The sequence below is a fragment of the Bos taurus genome, chromosome 15 (assembly GCF_002263795.3).
Source record: "Bos taurus isolate L1 Dominette 01449 registration number 42190680 breed Hereford chromosome 15, ARS-UCD2.0, whole genome shotgun sequence".
Lineage (NCBI taxonomy): Eukaryota > Metazoa > Chordata > Mammalia > Artiodactyla > Bovidae > Bos > Bos taurus.
In genome coordinates, this window is record NC_037342.1 from 82,120,090 (window position 1) to 82,143,902 (window position 23,813).

General features: G+C 42.9%; 2 protein-coding genes across 2 annotated transcripts; both read right to left on the minus strand.

Annotated features, from left to right (window-relative positions):
* Positions 1-397: 397 nt before the first annotated feature.
* On the minus strand, positions 398-8,427 carry LOC132342276 (glycine N-acyltransferase-like protein). Its single transcript, XM_059875034.1, has 6 exons — positions 8,420-8,427; positions 6,597-6,732; positions 5,871-6,057; positions 4,191-4,425; positions 3,090-3,346; positions 398-468 (listed from the first exon to the last, which is right to left on the minus strand). The coding sequence occupies exons 1-6, from the start codon at positions 8,425-8,427 to the stop codon at positions 398-400; spliced, it is 894 nt and encodes a 297-aa protein (XP_059731017.1).
* On the minus strand, positions 8,337-22,366 carry GLYAT (glycine-N-acyltransferase). The gene is made up of 6 exons (NM_177513.3): positions 22,032-22,366; positions 18,201-18,296; positions 13,218-13,325; positions 11,588-11,714; positions 9,350-9,521; positions 8,337-8,924 (listed from the first exon to the last, which is right to left on the minus strand). The coding sequence occupies exons 2-6, from the start codon at positions 18,279-18,281 to the stop codon at positions 8,522-8,524; spliced, it is 891 nt and encodes a 296-aa protein (NP_803479.2). The 5' UTR covers positions 18,282-18,296; positions 22,032-22,366; the 3' UTR covers positions 8,337-8,521.
* Positions 22,367-23,813: the final 1,447 nt, after the last annotated feature.

Consider the following 23,813-nt stretch of genomic DNA (forward strand, 5'->3'; position numbering starts at 1 on the left):
CTTTCTTTATAGTCCATCTCTCACATCCACAAATGACTACTGGAAAAGCCATAGCCTTGACGAGACGGCCCTTTGTTGACAAAGTAATGTCTCTGCTTTTTAATATGCTGTCTAGGTTGGTCATAACTTTCCTTCCAAGGAGTAAGCGTCTTTTAATTTCATGGCTGCAGTCACCATCTGCGGTGATTTTGGAGCCTCAAAAAATAAAGTCAGCCACTGTTTCCACTGTTTGCCCATCTATTTCCCATGAAGTGATGGGACCAGATGCCAGGATCTTAGTTTTCTGAATGTTGAGCTTTAAGCCAACTTTTCCCTCTCCTCTTTCACTTTCATCAAGAGGCTCTTTAGTTCATCTTCACTTTCTGCCACAAGGGTGGTGTCATCTGCATATTTGAGGTTATTGATATTTCTCCCAGCATTTGGCATGGACCAAATGTCTTGTGGACTTCTTGGATAGGACCAAATACCCTGCAAGGGCAATGACAAGTGTCCTTGTACGAGGGACACAGAAGGAAATTAGAATACATAAGAGAAGACTATGTAAAGATGATGGAAGTAAGGAGAAGAGGTAAAGTGATGTAGGGTCACAAGCCTAGGGATGTGGAAAACTCTTCAGCTTAAAAGGCAAGGACATAGATTCTCCCCTAAAGACTCCAGAAGCTGGCTTTGCCAACACTTTTATTTTTATCCCATAAGACCCATTTAGGGCTTCCCTGGTGGCTCAGAAAACAAAGAATCCTCCTGCAATGAAGGAGACTTGGGTCAGGAAGATCCCCTGGAGAAGGAAATGGCCACCCATTCCAGTATTCTGGCTTGGAGGATTCTATGGACAGAGGAACCTGGAGGGCTACTGTCCATGGGGTCACAAAGAGTTGGACATGACTGAGCAACTAATGTTTTCACAGTTTCACTTTCAAGACCCATTTTATGTTTCTGAATACCAGAAACATAAGGTAATAATTGATGCTCTATGTCACTAAGGTTTTAAAATAGTTTTTATTGCACTATAGTTGATTTACATGGTTTACAATTTTGGGTTAGTTTCAGGTGTACAGCAAGGTGACTCTGCTATATGTTTACATATATCCACTCTCCTCAGATTCTTTCCCACGTAGGCCATTACAAAGTGTCAAGTAGAGTTCCCTGTGCTCCACAGTAGATCCTTATTAGTTATCTATTTTATATATAGTAGTGTGTATACGTCAACCCCAATCTCCCAATTTATCTTTCTCCTCCCTTATCCCCTGGTGACCATAAGCTTGCTTTCTGTATCTGTGACTCTATTTGTTTGGTAGATAAGTTCACTTGTATCCCTTTTTAAGATTTCACATATACATATATCATGTGATATTTGTTTTTCTGTGTGGGACTTACTTCAGTCAGTGTGACAACCTTTAGATCCATCCAGTTTGTTGCAAATGGCATTATTTTTCTTGTTATGGCTGAGCAATACACTGTTGTACATTTTTACCACATCTTCTTTATCCATTCCTCTGTCGATGGACATTTAGGTTGCTCCCATGTCTTCAGTTCGGTTAAGTCACTCAGTCGTGTCCGACTCTTTGCAATCCCATGAATCACAGCACGCCAGGCCTCCCCATCCATCACCAACTCCCGGAGTTCACTCAGACTCACGTCCATCAAGTCAGTGATGCCATCCAGCCATCTCATCCTCTGTCGTTCCCTGCTCCTCCTGCCTCCAATCCCTCCCAGCATCAGAGTCTTTTCCAATGAGTCAACTTTTGCATGAGGTGGCCAAAGTACTGGAGTTTCAGCTTTAGCATCATTCCTTCCAAAGTAATCCCAGGGCTCATCTCCTTCAGAATGGACTGGTTGGATCTTCTTGCAGTCCAAGGGACTCTCAAGAGTCTTCTCCAACACCACAGTTCAAAAGCATCAACTCTTCGGTGCTCAGCTTTCTTCACAGTCCAACTTTCACATCCATACATGACCACAGGAAAAACCATAGCCCTGACTAGACGGACCTTTGTTGGCAAAGTAATGTCTCTGCTTTTGAGTATGCTTTATAGGTTGGTCATAACTTTTCTTCCAAGGAATAAGAGTCTTTTAATTTCATGGCTGCAGTCACCATCTGCAGTGATTTTGGAGCCCAAAAAAATAAAGTCTGACACTGTTTCCACTGTCTTGGCTCTTGTAAGTAGTGCTGCAATGAACATTGGGGTGCATGTATATTTTTTAAATTATTGTTTTTCAGGATATATATCCAGGAGTGGGATTGATGGATCATATGGTAGATCATGTCACTGGATCATCAGTCACTAAATTTGTGGTAATTTGTTACAACAATAATAGGAAACTAATACAGCATAGATCTAAAATCTTATTGAAAATATGAAGTTATGCTATACAACTCAACTTAACCAAGTTTCTGTAATAAAAAGCTAGTCAGAAAACCAAACTTTCACTGATGGCCACATAATTGAATTCAGTGTAGTATCTCAAAGGACTTTTAAGGGTACCCAAGACCAAAAGTAATGATGCTGAAGCATTTTGAAAGATCCTTTGGGAAACTTTGTAGGAAGAAGAGAAGAACACCAGAGAAGAGACTTTCAAAGGAGACATTTTGTTTTCAGGTTAAAAGCATGAAAAAGCAAAATTCTTCCCTGAAAGAAGTCTTCTTCAAAGAAGAAAATGGGATATGTTAGCACTAATGATTGACACTGGGTAATTTCAGCTCTGAGACATTTTTTACCGTAAAGGAAAAGCATGACAGCAAGGAGCTAAGCTTCTAATGTTTTGTAATATACAAGAGAAAGAAGACAAAACTATTACAGCAGTGTGGCCTGAGCAGCGCCTGAGCCACAGATAAGCGGATGGCTTTGTTGCTCGTAGACTACCACATTCGTTTGCACTGACGTTTTTTTTTTCCCCTGATAAGAAACACTTGAAATGGACAATGGTACCATCAACAATATTTCTTTGGGGTGCATTTCCACTGATGCCAGCCACAAAGAACATTTTTGAACCCAAAACTGAGCAATATCTGTTGAGTTTTTTCTTTATCTTTTGCCACATGGATATAAAACGGTATTTTTTTTTTTTTTTGAAAAAAAAAAAAAATGCTATACTGTGGCAACCCATTTGCCGCATGTGGCCTTGGCCTCGGTATTTGGGGAAAGTGTAACCCATTCTTATCTCACAGGACTGTTCTGTCAGAAACCAAGAGATGGATTTCCCTTCTGAACTCAGAACACCAAATCCTTCAAAATTCTGGAGACAGCATTCAACATATTTCAAGCTCTTCTCGTTTTTTCCCAACTCCCAGTGCTCATTCACAAGTCTTGCATGCAAGACATTCAAGAAGATGTTCTGAAAGGTTTCTTTCCTGTGAAGAAAAGAATGTAAATGTATTCAGCCAACATTTAGAAAGCACCAGGATGGCAGAAAATATGACACCTCCCTTTCCTTAAGGATCCACAACCCAGAGGAAGAAATAGATGTACACTCCACACACACACACACACACACACAACTATTTATATGCCTGCTTCAAAATGCTCCCAAATAATTGAAAGTGAGAAAATCCTCGGTCATTTATGATACATTTAATAGCAGAGAGTTGGCTAGATATAGTATAGCATATCTCAAAAAGTCCAACCAAACATCCCATCAAAGGAGAATAACAGTGTATGTTCCTAAAAGAGCAAGGACTATAAGCGGTGCAACCTTCCATGGGGCTGAATTTTCTTTAAAGTTTCTTGTATGAAAACTGTGGCATTGAGAGGTACAAGTTATGATGTATAAAAGGGATAGGCTACAAGGATATACAGTGCAAGGAAACATACTTATTATGTTGAGAAGACTTTTAAATGAAATATAGCCTAAAAAATATTGAGCCTCTATACTGTACACCTGAAACTAATATGATGTAAATCAACTAAACTTCCATTTAAAAATTGAGATGTCAAATTATACTTCACAAAATATCTAAATACACAAGATAATGTTTCTTCCAACAGATAGTTCAACAAAATGTACATCTCAGGGAGATGAGAGCCATGTTGATCTTATGGCTTCATGTGTCCCGAAACCCATCACCACATACCACTAGAGAAGTACAAAAATGCAGTTTCAGGAGCAGAAACATAGGAAAAAAGGATATTGGATTTTTTTTCTTTTGGTGATAATAATCAGGATTTTAGCCCTGATTCTATTATTGGACAAGTTACCTGAGACTGCGTTTTCTCATCTGCAAAATCAGCATAACATCTTCTGTGGGAAGGAGTGGTTGGTGCAGAAGGAAGATCTCAAAGCAATTCTCCCCCTTCTCAAGGAGGAAGAGTTTCCAGGAACCTGTCAGTTTCAAAGTCACTTCACATTTGCCATTGGGTGGGGTCACAAGGGCTCTCAACTGTCTACACATAGGTGAGGCTTTCTCTCTATCATCCTCAAACTGATTCTGGTCTTACTTCCTCAAAGATCTCCAGCATCCTCATGTGCCTTCCTCCTGTGCTACAGTTAAACCCAGAAGGGCAAGATATCCAAATATATATTTGGGTTTAGAGGAAATAAAGAACCGCCTTAGGAGAGGCACTTCATTCTAGATTTCCAGTTATAATGTCAAGTATTATTTAATCCCTATCTACCATTTTTCTCCATGCAAACATTTCTTTTACAATTCTCATGGAAACACAGCTGAGTCAGAGCAGGGTTCAAATATTATTGACTCTCCTGGCTAAATCAATTCTATGTGTTTAGTGTATATTTAGATTTTATTTATTTTTTGATGTAGTGATACAATTATTAAGCATAAATGGATATCAGTGGAAAATAATTGTTTCCTTTTTCTCTGATTCCGTATCACACAGTTACCTTCTCCAGAGGCAACTAGTGATGTGACACATTTATGTAACTTTCCAGAGGCGTTGTCTGGAATTTCAGATGTGCTCTACTGTGATGGCGCACTGGCTACACGATTCTGCCCATCTTAGTTGTTGCTGATGTTGTTGCTTCACTAAGAATATGTTTTTGTTGTTGCTGTTGCTTCAGAATATATTTTTGGAGTTGTTCCCTTATTAGTTCACAGAGGGCTGCTTCATTCTTGTTAACGGCTGTATATTATCCCAGCGTTTGGACTGCACCATAGTAAATCTATCCATGTCCCTACTGAAGGACGGGTTTTTTTCATATGCTATGCTATCATATGTTCATACATCATGCACACCATCCAATTTGGTAAAATCTTCCATTTAATGCACGTATTATTTTACCCAGGCATTTCAATTCTAGGAGTTCAGTTTTCAGTAATACTTATACAACTTGTGCAATGATCTATTTGTGATGACATTTACTGCAGAATTTCTTTTATCAGGAAGAACTGGAGAGAAATCAAGTATGTAAATACGGGCACACAGAATTGTACATCTGCCTCTTGTGGTCATCTATGCAGCTGTCAACATAAATGAAGGATGCCTGTACAAGCTTACGTGAAAGCTGTGTATAACACACTGCTAAGTGAAAAGAGTAAACTGCAGTAGAGGCATGCATATGTTGTAGAGAAAAAACTAACAAAACAATTCATACATACAGAGTTCTAAAAGCAATGCTAAGAGTATCTACACGGGGACAGAAAGATTTTTGGAAATCCAAGTGGGCGAGCCTTCACTTTTTACTTTGTATATTTGTATCCTTTGCATAGGGCTTCCCTGGTGGATCAGTGGTAAAGAATTCTGCACTGCAAGAGATGCAGGTTTGATCCCTGGGTTGGGAAGATCCTTTGGAGAAGGAAATGGCAACCCACTCCAGTTTTCTTGCCCAGGAAACCCATGGACAGAGGAGCCTGGCGGGCTACAGTCCACTGGGTGGTTAGTTCTGGCCCAGCCCTCTGGAGCTGGCACAGTGATCAGCACTCGGTGTGCCCGTGAGAACAGAGCACTGATAGAAAATGTCCCCTCGCCGAGCCATGGTGCCAGAGCCCACAGAAGCACCCGGGCGCAGGGCCCGCTGTGCCCCCAGCCGCCTGTCTGCCCCCTGCTGCTGGCTCACCCCCGGGGGCCACTGCAGGCGACACTGTGTTCTAGCACCTCTGATGACACTCTATACGGGTAAGGGGGACGGGCCTGTTAAAGTACCGCTACTCCGGGAAGGATGGGATTCGCGACTCATACTCCCCTGAAAGATGAAGACGCTCTTATGAAACAAACATGGCGTCTACTGTTTCACAAACCTCTGACATCGTCATTTTTGTCAACTTCATCTTCTGTGTTAGGAAAGCAGCGGTCTTACTCAGCACTTACTCAGCACTGCTCGAAGTATTGTCAGATTGCGGTATCGAGTCACAGGGAAAGCAAAACATTTCCTGACCATTTGCAACCGCAGGCATCCAGGTTGAGGTGGATGCCTCTCATCCGAGTCTTGACAGGAGACAGCTGACTGTCTCTAGAGCAACTTCCAGGTCCCGGACTATTGGCCCTGTGGTCTACTCCCGCGCTTTGGCTCACCATCCTGCCCTCTCCTCCAAGCAACCCTTCCCAAATCTGCATGATCAGATGTGTCAAGATCCTTCCCCCCACCCCCCGCCCCGCAGGCCCCTCGCTGCAGCCCCTCATCCCTGTCCTGAGGGTGAGTGGCCTGACCCTCAGGAGCCAGGGTCTCACCTCCTTCTGAGGCCGTATGACGACTGTCTGATACTCTGGCCAGGCGTCCACCAGCACCTCCAGGTTGAACGGGTTTTTATTTCTAATGTGGAAAAGTGCCGGGGTCCAGCCCCGGCTGATCCACAGAATTCAAAGGGGAGACGGCTTCAGTGAACAGGATACAATAGCTTTATTTAAATATTAATTAGAGATATAAAGAGTAATAGAATGAGGATAGCTCAGCAGGAAAATTCAGTGGAGAAAAGAGGCTGAGTAGCTTGGTTTATGCGGAAAATCAATATAACCGGTGACGTCAGGTTAGCTCTGACCTCGGAGGCCACAGGCGCCGTCTCGAATAGCGGAAGGTGCCCCCCTCTAGGCGCCTTCTCGAGTGGATCTTAAAAGCCCAGGCAAATAAGTGGTCGCAGAGGACCTCCGTGCTCCAGATGGAAACTCAGCCAGAGGTTGAGATAAAGAATGACATGGGGAGACCAAGCTTTGGTGAGCAAGGCCCGTAGATTTATTTTCAAAAGGGGCTTTCATACCATAAGCTGCACACAGAGGATAATAGGGGATGTGAAATCATGCAAAGTCAGCAGTCTTTGATCCTTATCGAAACCAGGGTTTCTTTTCTGCAAATTTATCGTGTACAAATGGTTTAGGTGATTTACATCATCTTCTGGCCAGAAGGCCTATTAACATTTTATGACTCTGACAAAGGTTTGTCAATCCATAAGACTTATTTTCTCTAAGAGTAATTATCTTAAGGTTTGGCGCCATCCTCCAAAGGTGTTAGATAAAGTTGCATTCCTATAGGGCAGAAGTGCAATGGGTTTACAACAAAGGAAAGAATTTATTACCTTAAGGGTCTAAAGTCGCTAACACCAAGGCCACTACCTATTTTTTCTACATACCAACTATATTAATTAATACACATTTAAGGATACAATACAGGGGATGTGGAAACTTGGCAGCAAGCATTGGCTCATCAATGAAATCTTTTACTAGTTTTATTCTGACAGTTTTTAACTCTCTGAGAGGCTCTAAGCTATTTGAATATCTTAAGCTTCCCATGCCTCTCGTGGCTGGGAGACTGTAAACAATCGTATGCATAGCTGTAGGAGTCCGGGTAAACTTGTCAGGCGAGTTAGAGAGCTATCTGAGGGGTTTGGATTTAAACACTCCTAATGCCCAGGAACTTTATTAACTGGAGCTGTAAGTTAACTCTTTTTTCAGAGAGAGTGAGATGGTGGTGGGGGACAGCCCCCAGAAAGTCAGAGGTGAGAGCACAAAGCAGTAAGGTAGGCAGACTCTGGTTTTGGGGGTAGATGCTCGAGAATATCCAGGGGGACTCCTGAGGCTCGATCCCGCCTTTGCGTATGCCGAGCCTCCTTCCTCATGACCTTTGCCACGGGCGGAGTTCCTCATGCGGGCTCCCGGCAGAAAAGGGTGCCATACACCTACAAGAGCAACAACAAAGCAGGAGAGGATGAAGTTTCTCTTTGAGACAGGGTCTTGCCTGTGGCACAGGAAGTAAAAGCAGGAGTTAGAAGGACTTGATGGGGGACTTCCCTCATACTCCAGGGGCTAAGACTATCCACCCCCCCCAGTGCAGGGGGCCCAGGTTTGATCCCTGGTCAGGGGACTGGATCCCACCTGGCGCAGCTAGGGGCTCACATGCTGTGGCAAGAGATCCCACGTGCGAGAGAGGCCTGGTGCAGCCACAGAAGCAAATAAACATTTTTTTAAAAGAAGGACTTGAAATGGCAGGACTGGTGGTTCCAAGATGGCATGTTGGACTATTCATCGAAAGACAGCCACACGCCTTCATGGTGATTGCAGCCACAATTTATTACTCCCTCCACCACGCTCTGCCCTCCGTCACGTCCTCAGACCCCTCCACCCTGGCTCCTGCTCAGGGCCGATCACAGAGGCTCACAGTTCCACTGGTTCCAGTCAGAGGGCATTGGCACGTGGTTGAGGCTCTGACTCATCTTCTGCATGATCTGGTTCTTGGGGTCCACATGAGAGTACACAGGGAAGCCCCGCTTGAGCAGACACTGGGCCTGCTGGTAGATGGCGTGGGTGACGAGCCCCTGGGCCCGGTACTCAGGCAGGGTGCCTGCCATCCGCATCTCTCCCGTCTGGTCCATCAGGGACCAAGACACAGGGGTCCCCTCGGGCCCCAGCAGGCAGAAGTTGGGGAAGCTCTGGATACAGCGCTCGATGAACCTCAGGCTCCTCTCGTTGCCACCGAAAAGCCAGAATCTGTTCACCACAGCTGCGTGGCTAGGATCCACAGATGAGAGCTTAAACATCTCTGGGTCGCTGTGGGTGTTCCAAGAGAAAAGCACAGTCTGTGAGTTTAGAGGTTTGCATCTGTCCCCACCTCTATTGTCCTGAGAGAGAGAGAGGAGGTGGAGGAGAGAGGGCACACAGAGTCCTGGACTGTGGCTGAGCTTGTGAGGATGGAGGACGAGAAAGAGGCTGCTGCTGCTGGACTGAGTGAGCTAGAAGGGCAAGACAGGTCGGAGAGGGCAGCGCAGGCCTGACATGCTCCAGAGGAGAGGACCTGGTGGCCTATTTTAAGCAGGGAGAAACACGGCTTGAATTACATTTTTTCAAAAAGCTTATTCTGGCTGCCTTGAAGAAGATGGATTGTGGGGAGCCAGGGTAAAAGCAGGCAGACAAGGCTGGAGGCTACTTGCATATGAGAGGTGTAAGTGGTGCAGAGTAGCTTTTATCAAACTCACATGGCCTTTGGTTTGCCATCGCCAACTGGTAAGTTCTTTACATCCAGCAAGGACGGAGTCAGTTCCTTTATTGTCTCAGATGCCATGTAGAGAATGTTTTTTGATCGCTTGACTTTGAAGGATTTCGTGGCTGCAAGATTTTGTATTACTTCATTCAGGCTGGACTGTGTACCTAGATGGGATTATAAGGAGACATGCCATGATTTAAGTCCATTCTAAGGAAAAGCTCTCCAGTGGAGTAGGAGTATCTGAGGATTTATAGACAGAGAACTTTGGGGATAGACTTGGGGCTGCTTCCCTGGTGGCTCAGCCAGTAAAGAATCCACCTGCAATGCCAGAGACCCGGATTCGATCCAGAGTTGGGAAGATCCCCTGGAGAAAGGAATGGCAACCCACTTCAGTATTCTTGCCTAGAGAATTCCACTGACAGAGGAGCCTGAAAATCTACAGTCCATAGGGTCACAGAGAGTTGGACAGGTCTGAGCCACTCACACGTTGGTGGTGCTGCTGTATGACTGGGGTTATGTAGTCAAGATCTGTACAGTTTTCCTTGTTTTACAAAATTGAAAACATGTCTAGGAATTCATTCAGTCATGGTCATACCTAGACCTAAGTTTCCTGGGCTACATAACCGTGTGGTTCTGATGACCAAAGAAGGTGAGCTATCATCATTAGAGTTGCCACCATCTATGGAGAACTTACTGTGTTTCCAGTATGGTAGATGATTGCAGAGATGACTGCAGGGATGGTCCTCAGTTTGCCCACATGTCCTTGTATCCATTCCCTGGAATAGTCCCCCTCCTGCACTGCATCTGACCTTGGCCATATGACTGGATTTCACCGATTGGGAAAGAGTATATTGATGCAGGGAGGGGCTTAAAAATGCTAGCACGTTATGGCTCACCATGTCTTTGCATTTCTGTTTCCTTGAGATCAACACCGCGTGAATAGGCCTAGGCTAGCTTGCTGAGGATGTGTGCGCCTATTGTATGACCACAAGTAGCCAGCCCTGACAGTCAGACCATCTTTCAGATATACGCTAGGCCATGCTAGAGAAACCAGACCATGGCCCACCCATCAGCTGACTGCAGTTGCATATGAAAACCCAGAGGAGACCAACAGAACAACTGCCTTGCAAGCCCAGCCCACCTGTCAGTTCACAGATTTATGAGCTTTCCTATGCAGTGAAATGAACTGAAACATCTGGGCATTGTACTCAGCAATTCCTGGTCAAGATTTCATTGAATCTTTTCAACACTGCTGTGTGTTGGGTCCTTCGTTGGAAGGACTGATGCTGAAGCTAGAACTCCAGTACTTTGGCCACCTGATGCGAAGAACTGACTTGTTTGAAAAGACCCTGATGCTGGGAAAGATTGAAGGTGGGAGGAGAAGGGGATGGCAGAGGATAAGATAGTTGGATGGCATCATTGGCTCAACGGACATGAGTTTGAGAAAGCTCCAGGAGTTGGTGATGGACAGGGAGGCCTAGCGTGCTGCAGTCTATGGGATCACAAAGAGTTGGACACAACTGAGCAACTGAACTGAACTGAACTGATTATTCTCAATTCTATATATGTAAATCATGATCTCAGATAATGTCTCTGGCTAGGATCACATAGCAAAGTCACAGGCAAATGCCAACCTAGGTGGTCTGACTGTGGATGCTCATAACCACGACAGCTGTTCTCTGTGACCTGAGAGGTGATCTAAGAACAGAAGTCTCTGGGGCAAGCTCTGCTCTGATACCCAACCATCCTAAGGCACCCTGCAAGTGAAGGGTGAAAGTCTGCAAGTGAAGGGTGAAAGTCTGCAAGTGAAGTGAAAGTCACTCAGTCATGCCAGAATACTGAAGTGGGTAGCCGTTCCCTTCTCCAGGGGATCTTCCCAACCCAGGGATTGAATCCAGGTCTCCTGCATTGGAGGGGGATTCTTTCCTGGCTGAGCCACAGGAAAGTCCCCGGGGAAAGCTCTGCTCTGATACCCAACCATCCTAAGATATCCTGCTTATGTCTGCAAAGTGTGGCACAAATCCTTGGCTATCCGGGGACTATGTACAGTCCTCTATAGAAACCCATACAAGCTTGGAGGGTGTTTCTTCCCCTTTACCTGTACAGTTGTAGTTGAACAACAACAACAAAACTGTTGACAGCAGGTGGAGGGTCTGGAGCTTGGAGAAAGGACGTAGACGACAAGAAGAAATTGCTAGGATGGAGAGGTGAGTCCATTCCTGTTACTTACTTTGGATCTGCAGATGCTGTTTCCAATTGATGACTTCTGGTAAGTCAAGGAATTCCTGACAATTCTTAAGATCTTCAGAGTAGACATGGTAAGTATTAGTGTAGTGATCAAGGTCATCTTTCATGTCCTGTTGTCATAAAGAAATGGGGGACAAAATAAATTTCTTATTTTTCATAATTTTAATCCTTTTTTCCCTAAAATCTACTAAACTGTGGTATTTTTCAGTACTAAAATATTGCTGTCTGTATTTGTGCACTACAAATTTTTCTGAATCATTTAAGCTATGAGGTATAAGCTATAAACTATTCAGGTATTCAAATTATGATGAAAAACTGAAGAATATTATATACATTGTGTCAAAATGTCCTCTCAAACAAAGGCACAACTATCTAGAAACCACTTTTCTATATTTTCATTTTCTCAACAGGGATAAAAGCAATTGACAAGGAAAAGTTTCTGTTGCAAGAATAAATTTTTCTTATTTCAAATACTTCTTGAATATATCAACTAGAGGATGACAATATTAAATTTAGATATTGATAATTCTGGGTTGAAATTTCTATCTATACTTAATTAGGACAAAGAAGATGAAAACCTATTAGAAATGCTTACTCACAATATTAAACTAGTTAACAAACTGTAATTACAGAAAAACAATGAAATCACTTATGCAGAAAAATCCTGTCAAATTATTAAAAAGGGTGTGAGATTATGTGCATGAAAAAGTCACAGAAAAACATAACAGCTAGTGCAGAATTATAGAATTTTTAAAATGTTTGGAATACATTTCATAAAAATACATTCACAACTCAGCAATGACATCATTAACAAATTTTGTTTATTAATATCCCATTGAAGACAAAAGATCAAATAATTTTATTTCAGTTCAGTGTTGTTTCTTTTTTTTGCTTTTATTTTTTTGAATTTTATTTTATTTTTAAACTTTACATAATTGTATCAGTTCAGTGTTTATCAATATGTTTATTCATTAAACATGTTTTTTTGTTTCCAGTTTTTAAATAACATTATTTTTAGGAAAAGTATATTTATATATTTATAAAGCTAAAATTTTGCTGGATATTTTTAATGAAGTTAAAATGTTTTGTCTTTGAAATGTATGAACTATTTAGTTTTACTACTTTTTAATATTTTTAAAATGCATATAGAAATTCTAAAATAAGTTTGCTTTTATAATCACCTTAGCTAACTGTCTTATTTTATACCTTCCTATTTTTGTCCTTGCTACCTTCTCTGGTTAGAATGTCCTCCATTCTTTTTCAGCCTAACAAAGATGTATTTATCAACAAAATCCAGTTCTGATGAAACATCCATTCAGAGGTGTCTCTCACCTGATTCTGCAACTTCCGTCTTCAGCCTCCACAGCTCATCAGTTTTCACCAGTGATTTCTTTGTATGCTGTACATTTTCTGTTCTTGTACCCTTTGTGCTAAATTATCATTTATTTATCTATCTATATTTCCCTCCAGACTCTGAGGTTCTTGAGAACAGGAGCCTGTTTGCTGTCACTGCGTTTCATCTCCGTGTCTCCAGGGTCCACCACACTGCCAGGCACATGCTAGGCACGCAGCAAAGATAAACGTAACACGTTCACTCCACACCTGCCCCTTACCTGCTCCTGAGGGCGGATAACCACGGTCTGAAAATCAGGCCACTTGTCCACCAGGGCCTTTAGATTGAATGGGTTTCCATGGTTCATGTGCATGACGGTCCCATAAACCTGCAGTGTGCAGAGGAAGTGAGGGGGTCAGCCTATCAGGAAGGGATGGCAAAGTACCTTCTTTGATCAGGACAAGGCTTATTTCTATGAAATTATGAAATGTTATAGTGGAAAAAAGACAAATAGAGCATCTATGTCAAAAATCTCCACATGAAACCTTTTTTTTTTTACCTGAAATGAGAAATTTTCTGCCCATCTAATATAAATCAAATTGCCAACATCTATTGGATCATAGAAAAAGCAAGAGAATTCCAGAAAAACATCTAATTCTGCTTCATTGATTACACTAAAGCCTTTGACTATGTGGATCACAACAAACTGTGGAAAATTCTTCAAGAGATGGGAATACCAGACCACCTTACCTGCCTCCTGAGAAAGCTGTATGCAGGTCAGGAAGCAACAGTTAGAACTGGACATGGAACAATAGACTTGTTCCAAATTGAGAAAGGAGTACATCAAGGCTATATATTGTTGCCCTGCTTATTTAACTCATATGCAGAGTACATCATGCAAAATGCCAGGCTGGATGAAGCACAAGCTGGAATCAATATTTCCGGGAGAAATATCAATAACCTCAGATATGCAGATGACACTATCCTTATGGCAGAAAGTGAAAAGAAACTAAAGAGCTTCTTGATGAAAGTGAAAGAGGAGAGTGAAAATGCTGGTTTAAAACCCAGCGTTCAAAAAACTAAGATCATGGCATCCGGTCCGATCACGTTATAGCAAATAGATGGGGAAACAATGAAAGCAGTGGCAGATTTTCTTTTCTTGGGCTCTGAAATCACTGTGGATGGTGGCTGCAGCCATAAACTTAAAAGATTGTTCCTTGGAAGAAAAGCTATGACATACCTAGACAGCATATTAAAAAGTAAAAGCATCACTTTGCTGACTAGTGTCTGTCTAGTCAAAGCTACAGTTTCTCCAATAGTCATGTATGGTTGTGAGAGTTGTACCACAAAGAAGGTTGAGCACCAAAAAATTGATGCTTTCCAAGTGTGGTGCTGGAGAAGACTCGTGAAAGTCACTTGACCAGCAAGAAGATCTAACCAGTCAATCCTAAAGGAAATCAACCCCAAATATTCATTGGACGGACTGATGTTAAAGCTGGAGCTCCAATACTTTGGCCACCTGATGTGAAGAGCTACTCAATGGAAAACTCCCTGATGCTGGGATGGATTGGGGGCAGGAGGATGAGATGGTTGGATGGCATTACTGACTCAATGGAGGTGAGTTTGAGCAATCTCTGGGAGACAGTGAAGTACAGGGAAGCCTGGTGTGCTGCAGTCCACGGGGACCCAAAGAGTTGGACACGACTGAGCAACTGAACAACAATAAATATAACTCATACATGCATATCGCAAAATGTTTGGACAAACAAAGTTAGTGATCTTAAGAACATCACTCTTTTTTTTTTTGTAGGATTTGTTATCTTTTCCCAGACTGTCTTCTAGTCATACCCATGTGCTATGCTTAGTCACTCAGTCGTGTTTGACTCTTTGCCACCTCATTGACTCTTGACACCTCATGTTTGACTCTTTGCCACCTGCCAGGCTCCTCTGTCCATGGGATTCTCCAGGCAAGAATACTGGAGTGGGTTTCCATGCCCTCCTCCAGGGGATCTTGCCAACCCAAGGATTGAATCCCAGTCTCCCACATTGCAGGTGGATTCTTTACCATCTGAGCCACCCGAGAACTTCATGGACATACACAATTTTACAAATGTAAAATGATCAGATACATGATCTTTCCCCCCACTGAATAAATTGTGAAAGTACTTCTATGTTCATAAATATAAAAAATTTTAAATTATGTTCTAATTGCTGCAGAGGATTCCATTATACAGAATCAGTACCACAGTTCATTCGTACCTTTGCCTGTTAAAGGTCATTTCAGCTGGTTCCAAATTTTCATTTTAACAGATAGTTCTTCAAAGAGCATGCCTGCACAGACATCTTTGAATGGGCACCTGCTATTTCCTTACATTATCCAGAAGGTAATTACTAGTTGAAAGTTTATGGACACATTTAAAACTCTTTCACATGTCTTCATAACCCCTTGGTGGCAATTTCCTCCCACCAATAAGCAAAGGCTACAGCAAAATGCTCAAGAGAATGGACTGTGGAATCCAGCAGCCTGAGTCCAGTCTTGGAATCCCAGCCCCACCATGTTGCACAGGATGTTGAGAGAGAGGGAAGAGCAAGGAGAGAATGTATGAGGGCACCCTTGGATCTTAAATACTCTAGTTGTTTGGGGGGTGGGGAATGCAGCAGTGAATGAATTCTACCATGGGCCTCGTGACTCTTGTGGACATGAAACCTCTGCAGATACCAGCATGGAAACTGCCAGAGACCAAAGGTGAAAATTTAAAAAAAACACAAGTTATCCAGTTGAATGACTTCTACCGTGGTTAATGGTGACCAAAGACTGTTCAACATCTTTCCCTCCTACCACTCTCCACCTCACGTGAACTAGTGATGTTAGATCATGGAGAAAGAGGAGAAAAGTCTATGTTGCCTGATCTTACCTGAATGTACTGTTTTCAGCCACGAATGGAGGCTTGAAATAGAAATTCAGTGGAGTGTTTTTACACATCGGCACCTGGGGGGTGTAAAACTATTTTATGTGCTTGTGTTTAGTCGCTCAGTTGTGTCTGACTCTCTGCAGCCCCGTGGACTGCAGCCCACCAGGCTCCTCTGTCCATGGGATTCTCCAGGCAAGAATACTGGAGTGAGTTGCCATTTCCTACTCTAGAGGATCTTCCCAATCCGGGGATCGAACCTGTGTCTCTTATGTCTCCTTCATTAGCAGGAAGATTTTCTACCACTAGTACCACCTGGGAAGTCTGTAAAACCATTTTATATTAATATATGATTCATTACAAGATCTGAAAATACGTGTAACTGTTCTCTTTCTTATTCCTCTGGCTGAATTAATTAAAACCTTTTTTCTATTGAACTCTATAGTGAGTCAGGCAACTACTCTAAATTGACTCAACTGGAGTTCACACACAATAAAATGTACTGAATAGCCAACACTGAGAAGGGCAGATGGACATTATCTGAACTGAGACTCAAGTACTGAGTTCCAGGTTACAGTTCCATTAAAAGTACCTGGCAAACAAGTACCGTAGATTTGAACTAGGGTATAATGTGCATCTCCAATATACAACCAATACTGTTTCTTCAGGAAAGCTGGGGAGCCAAGAGGACCACCTTTTCTTAACACAGAGATGGTCCACATAAGGGCCTTGGACCCACCAACAGTTTTCTCGAAATGTTTGGAGTCCACTTAACTTGAGGAGAAAGTTTTAGGCTGAATAATATTAAAAAATAGCTACTCACCATAAAAAAATATCTTAAGCAAATGTTCTTAAAATGTATGATTGATCTTATCTCTAAGAAAAAAATGGACTGTTTCTCTCAGAATTTGCCTGGATCTTAAGGATTTATCAAGTGAAAGGTAACAGAGATTTGTATTTAGTGGGATCCACTGAAGGGGGTGGTTTTTTAGTTTTAAATTAGTTGATCTGGAGTCATTTTCAGGCAGTAATTTAAAGACAGGGTGAGTTGTTTCATTCGTCCATTTTTCTCTTTTTCAATATTTATTTGGCTGCCCCAGGTCTGAGTTGCAGCACATGCGTCTCTAGTTGCTGCCTGTGCCCCTTTAGCTTGGCACGTGGGATCCAGTTCCATGGCCAGGGATTGGAACTGGGCCCCCGCCTTGGAGTGTGGTGTCTGAACCACTGGACCATTAGGGAGTACCCCCCTTAGTCTATTTCTAATAAATGAAGCCATATCATCTAGAAATAAAATACTGCCAGCACTTTCCACCTTTATACTGAAAGAAGGAGCAGAAAAATCTATTAGAGAGTGAGGGGGTGAAAAATGCATTTACCTAATCTCAACTGTATGCATCTTGTAGGAGTGTCTGACAAAACAGTAGAAATCTAGTTTCTAATCTGACCTAAGAAACAAAAAATATTTTAGGGAAAATGATTTTACACACACACACACCCACTGTTGCTGTTGTGCAGTCACTCAGTCATAGCTGACTCTGCAACCACATGGACTGCAGCACGGCAGACCTCCCTGTCCTTCATGATGGCCCAGAATTTGCTCAAACTCCCCACAGACACATGGTTGCATTTAAATTCCACTGGAACGGACACCATCCCTTTCATTGCTAAAGAAAAACATAGGCGAGGACCTCGGCCAGTCAGTAGAGCTGCTATGGAACAGTTCTGGATGGGGGCGTTTATGAGTATTCCCTATTTAATCCTAACGTTTCTGATCAATTGTACTAGGTGAACAGAGATCCTCAGTGTCAGCCTGACTATCAAAATAGCCTGATGTGCAGTGTGTTCAGAGAAACTTGGAAATTTAAGTCAAATAGAAATTGATTCATTGGTAATTTCAAAGGCGGCTCATGATCTGGCAACTGTTCCTTTAGGGAGAAAAAATTAAAAATTAACAAGCAGTCTTAGCTAATTTTGTAGGAGAGCTCTGGGCAAATTCCCAGTGCTATTATGGAATGTTTCTTAAAAAGAAGCAAGGGAACACTTTTTTATTCAACTTGGAGAAAAAAAGCAATGTTAGGTCTCAGGCATTCCTATGTTCATACCATAGCACTGCAGCTCACTATGTGGGGTATCGGGCAAATCACTTCACCAAGCCTCCATCTTCACAGCAGTGATGTGGGCATAACAGCGAACATCTTGCAGAGAGGTTATGCATGTTAAACCAGAGGAAACATGCTCTAAGGCCTGGCACAGAATAGGCACTTAGCAAACACTAGTCTCTCTTCTTCATTTGCAGGAACTTCCTAGTCCTCACTCCCCAAGGGGAAAATTCCCCAAGAATTTGCCATTCTCACCTTTAAGGACATAGGAAGGCTCTTCCTCAAGGATTTCTCCAGCATCTGCAGCATCTGGGCACCTTGCAGCAGGAACATCATGCAAGACACGTAAGCCTAGAGAGACAACCAGGCAACAGCCATGAGTGAGAGGAGCCGGAGGAGATTCAGGAGCAAGAGGAGCGGGTTCTGTGCTGATTGCCAGAGCCCTCTTCAGTGTCTCTCTTCTATTTCTCACGTGTATACAGCTTATAGTCTAATTATCTCTAGTTATAAACCTATTTATACATATTGATATAGAAAAACCACACAAATACATAGTCCCATTTTCAATACCTAAAGATGAAATGTCTATTTTGATCCACGTGTCAAAGAACTGGCTCATTCATTCACATTGTATTTGTTTTTACAATTTTTTGTTGGCATATCGCTGATTTACAATGTTGTGATAGTTTCTACTAGACAATGATCCCTTTTGTTTTACTTCAGACAGAACAATCACTCCCTTTTCTCTGCTCTCGTAAGTGCTTTTGCATACCTGCGTTACGTAACTTGTTACTCTGGGCTAGAGTTTACTTTTCCAGACTGTATTCACCTCTGGGGCAGGAACCTCATCTTATTTATTATCCTATCTGTTACACTTCTTGCACTCAGTTGAGTTCAGTTACTCAGTCGTGTCCGACTCTTTGCGACCCCATGGACCGCAGCATGCCAGGCCTCCCTGTCCATCACCGACTCCCAGAGTTTACTCAAACTCATGTCCATTGAGTTGGTGATGCCATCCAACCATCTCATTCTCTGTCATGCGGCACATAACATGCCCTCAGTAAGTGGGTGATGAGGATGATTTGATGCAAGAAATGCTGTATTTACCTGTTTAGTAAGTCCACCTTCCAGAGACATAGAGATTGATTAATCCAATCAACATATATGTATTGAGTACATAATATATGCTGGACATGGGAAAGGTTTCCAGTTGCTTTGTACTAAGGTATGTCTTGAAGAAAAGTCCAGAGCCTTGTCGTGTATTGGAGGATTTTTTTTTTTTTTAATCTATTTACTTTGGGTTTTACTGGGTCTTCCTTGCTGTTCAGGCTTTCCTCTAGTTGCAGCGAGGCGGGGCGGTTCTCAAGTTGCAGTGCACGAGTTTCTCACTGCAGTGCAGGAGCTTCTCACGGCAGTGCTTGGGCTTCCCACTGCAGTGGCTTCTCTTGTCATAGACCATGGTTTCTAGGGCGTGTGGGCTCAGTAGTCGTGGCCCCAGGCTCCAGAGCACAGGCTCAGTGGCAGTGGTGCACAGGCTTACTTGCTCCGTGGCATGGGGGATCTTCCAGGAACAGGGGTAACACCCATGTCGCCTGCATTGGCATGCAGAATCTTTACCACTGAGCCACCAAAGAAGCCCTGTTTCAAGATCTTAGGACTGTAAAAAGGATAGCATTCCTGAAGGCTAATCTTACCTTTCATCTCGAGGCAACTCATAAGGAGTTACCCGAGTATAAGATGACCCCTGTGGGGTGAGGTCAGAATAGCCATCATTAAAAAGTCTACGAATAATAAATGTTGGAGAGGCTATGGAGAAAAGCGAACCCTCTTCCACTTCTGGTAGGAATGTAAATGGATGTAGCCACTATGGAAAGCAGTATAGACGTTCCTCAAAAAACTAAAAACAGGGTTGCCCTTTGATCCAGCAATCCCACTCATGGGCATATATTCACACAAAATTGTAATTCAGGAACATATATGCACCTTTTGTTCACAGCAGCGCTGTTTACACCAGCCAAGACATGAAAACACACTGAACGCCCATTGAGAGAATGGACAAGGAAGACACAATATATGTACACACACGCACACATATATATACAGAGTGGAATAGTACTCAGTCATAAAACAGAATGAAATAATACCATTTGAAGCAACATGGACGGATCTAGAAATTATCATACCAAGTAAAGGAAGTCAGAAAGAGAAAGATAAATACCGTGTGATATCACCCGGAAGTGAAATCTAAAATGTGACACGAGGGAACATATGTGTGAGTCAGAAACCGACTCACAGATGTGGAGAACTGACTTGCGGTTGTTAAGGGGGATGGTGGTCCGGAAGGGAAGGATTGGGAGTGTGGGGTTAGCAGATGTGAGCTATTACATATAGGATGTTAGGGTCAAGAGCAAAGTTCTACCATTCAGCACAGGGCACTATACTCAACATCCTGTGATAAACTATAGTGGAAAGGAAAGTCAAAAGGAATATATAAAAATATATATGTGTTCAACATGTATAACTGGAGAATTTTGTTGTATAGCAGAAATTAACACAACATTATAAGTCAACTATACTTCAACAAAGTTTTTAAACAGTCTGTGGGGTGTAATATCACCATATTTCCTGAAAAGCATAGGGTTTAGAACCACCCTTCACAGATGCACATAGGAACCAAAAACCAAGCTTGGTGGGTAGACTGAAAACAACTGAGCTCGAGATTCATAAATCAAGTAGACTGACAGCAACCGAAACAGGAATCTGGACAGACTACAGGGCTTTGGACACGCTCACCCTGAGCTGCAGAACTGGGTAACAGGCAGCGTCCTGGGGAGTGAAATCCGAACCTTTGACTTAGTTATTCCCAGAAGAAGAAATTAACCCAAAGAAAACAATCCAAAAGGAAGCAAAAACGCTCTCAGCAGAAACTGATTAAGCTACATGAACATAATAAGCAAGGACTGAACAAAAGCGCAGTGTGCAGCTGAGAGGAAGGAAATATGGACTATGATACAGCTCCATGATGGTCACCTCTTCTTCATACACAGGGACGGGCGAGAACAGTTAGAATGAGAAAATGTAGGACATAAAACAGCTCATACACCATAAATTCAAAAGAGAACACAAAAAGCTAGATTATGGTGGTAGCAATTTAAGTGAATTCTTTAAAGCAAGTTTATTACAGCAGATCTGTTCTGTATTCTTGTCCTTACTCACGTGTTCATTTCCTCTCTGACATGAAGTACAACAACTTTCTTCTCATTCAAGGAGACGAAACGCTGCCTATCTTAAAATATAACCAAAAGGAATAAACAGGGTGATGTTTAGAGTGTCATCTTCACATATTCAGTTCAGTTCAGTTCATTTCAGTCGCTCAGTCATGTCCGACTCTTTGCGACCCCATGAATTGCAGCACACCAGGCCTCCCTGTCCATCACCAACTCCCAGAGTTCACTCAAACTCACGTCCATCGAGTCAGTGATGCCATCCAGCCATCTCGTCCTCTGTCGTCCCTTTCTCCTCCTGCCCCCAATCCCTCCCAGGATCAGAGTCTTTTCCAATAAGTCAACTCTTTGCATGAGGTGGCCAAAGTAGTGGAGTTTCAGCTTCAGCATCATTCCACCCAAAGAACACCCAGGACTGATCTCCTTTAGGCTGGACTGGTTGGACCTCCTTGCAGTCCAAGGGACTCTGAAGACTCTTCTCCAACACCACAGTTCAAAAGCATCGTTTCTTCGATACTCAGCTTTCTTCACAGTCCAACTCTCACATCCACACATGACCACAGGAAAACCATAGCCAAGTGCTCCATTTACCCACACGCTTCCAGGAAAAGCCCAAATCTTTCCTCATTCCTTTATTAGTTCAGATCTGGAAAATGCAAGATTTTTTTCATGGTATGTAACAAGTTGCGTTTTCCAGAATAGGTGCTGGATACACTTTTCTTAAGTTCAAGCTATTCCTTTTTCTTATATTTATCATCGTATTCTGAGCATAAGACAATATGAGCACTTTGATTTGTCTTATGTAAGTGGAGAAGGTGTCACAGAGCAATGATTATCCTTTTTTTTTGGAACGGGTATTTACCTGGAAAGCTGTCTTCACACCAAGCTTTGCAGGAACACCTGAAGAGGAGCCCTCTGTAGATGATGAAATTTCTCTTTGATGCGGTCAGTTTGGTGGTGTCTTGCTGAGTGCCTTTAGGGATGCTTTCTGCAGAAATTGCTAAGCGGAGGCTTGCGATGTGGACCTTGCACTGAGGCAAACAGTTAGGAGCCAGTGTTCATGAAATCCAGCCCTTGCCATCTGGGTCTCGTGTTGCGGGAATGGGTTCTGAAAGGTTGGGAGGCTGCCAGTGTGCATGTGAGCTCCTCTTTGTGAAACACCAGGCTGCTCTTTGCCCACAGGCCCTGCCGTTATCTGAAATCCAAGCTGCAGGAAACCAATAGGCTGGATCCCAGGTCACACTTGGTAGACAGTACCTCCCTCCTCCCCTTTCCGGTCTCTGTTGTTGCCCTTTTTAGTTGCTAACTCGTGTCCAACTCTTTTGCAACCCCATGGACTATAGCCCTCCAGGCTCTTCTGTCCAGGCAAGGAACTGGAGTGGGTTGCCATTCCCTTCGTCAGGGGATCTTCCCCACCCAAGGATCAAACCTCGTCTCCTGCCTTGGAAGGTGGATTCTTTACTGCTGAACCCCCAGGGAAGCACTTTGCATTCTCAAGCACCTGCAATGAGTAAGATATTAGGAAAGATAGGGCTCCAGTGTGATTTGCATAATTTGATCTCCCTTTTTATGTATATTCAGAGCAGATCATTTGCAAGAATCCTAAAGCTGCGGGATCCTCCTTTTCCTAGAATGAGCTGTGTTCTCTTCCCTGTCCATTCTGAGGCTACAGTTAAACATCTCCACAATGGGTCAACTTGGGCCTGAGTTTCACTTTTATCGAAAAGGATACTAAGGCTCAGTGTGGCTGAGTTAGACAGAATTTCAGTCCAGAGCCTTTCATGCCCAAGTACCCTGGATCCCACGTGAACACTTGTCCTACCACCCTCAGAAAGGAAAGTTGGGTTCATAGAGAAGATAATCCACTGGGTGAAACAACCAAGGAAGGACGTTTGAATCATCTGGGTCATTGTCCTCATCACTCTTATCCTTGTTTACGGGTCAGTGGGCAGTTTCTTTATGGAAGGAAGGAGTCACTCTGATCAGAGGAGCAGGGACAAGGGTGATTAATGTCTGGAAAGTCGAGAAAGCTTGTACGCTCCTTCAGTCCATAGACCAGCACAGCACAAGTTTACACACGGTTACCTCTGCCTTCCCAGAATATTATTGCTCCATCTTGTCTCCTAGGGTTAATGTTTGCTAAATTATTCATTAGTCTTCCTCCAAGGTTAAAGGCTGTGGAAGCGCTTTTGTCTCAGAATGGCCATCATCAAAAAGTCTACAAATAACAAACGTTGGAGAGAATGTGGAGAAAAAGGAGCCCTCGTACATTTTGGTGGGAATGTAAACTGGTGCAGACACCATGGAGGATGGTATGGAGGTTCCTTAGAAAAACTAATGGACGGACCATATGATCCTGCAATCCCACTCTTGGTCATATACATGGACAAGACAAAAACTCTAATTCAGAAGGATACATTCACTTCAGTGTTCATAGCAGCACCATTTACAATATCCAGGACATAGAATCCACCTAAATGTCCATTGGCAGATGAAATGAAGAAGACGTGGAATAGCTGTCTTCACTCCCATGTTCGTTACAACATTATTTTACAATAGCCAAGATAAGGAAGCAACGTAAATGTCAGAATGATGGATAAAGAAAGTGTGGTACATACCTACAGTGGAGTATTACTCAGCCTTG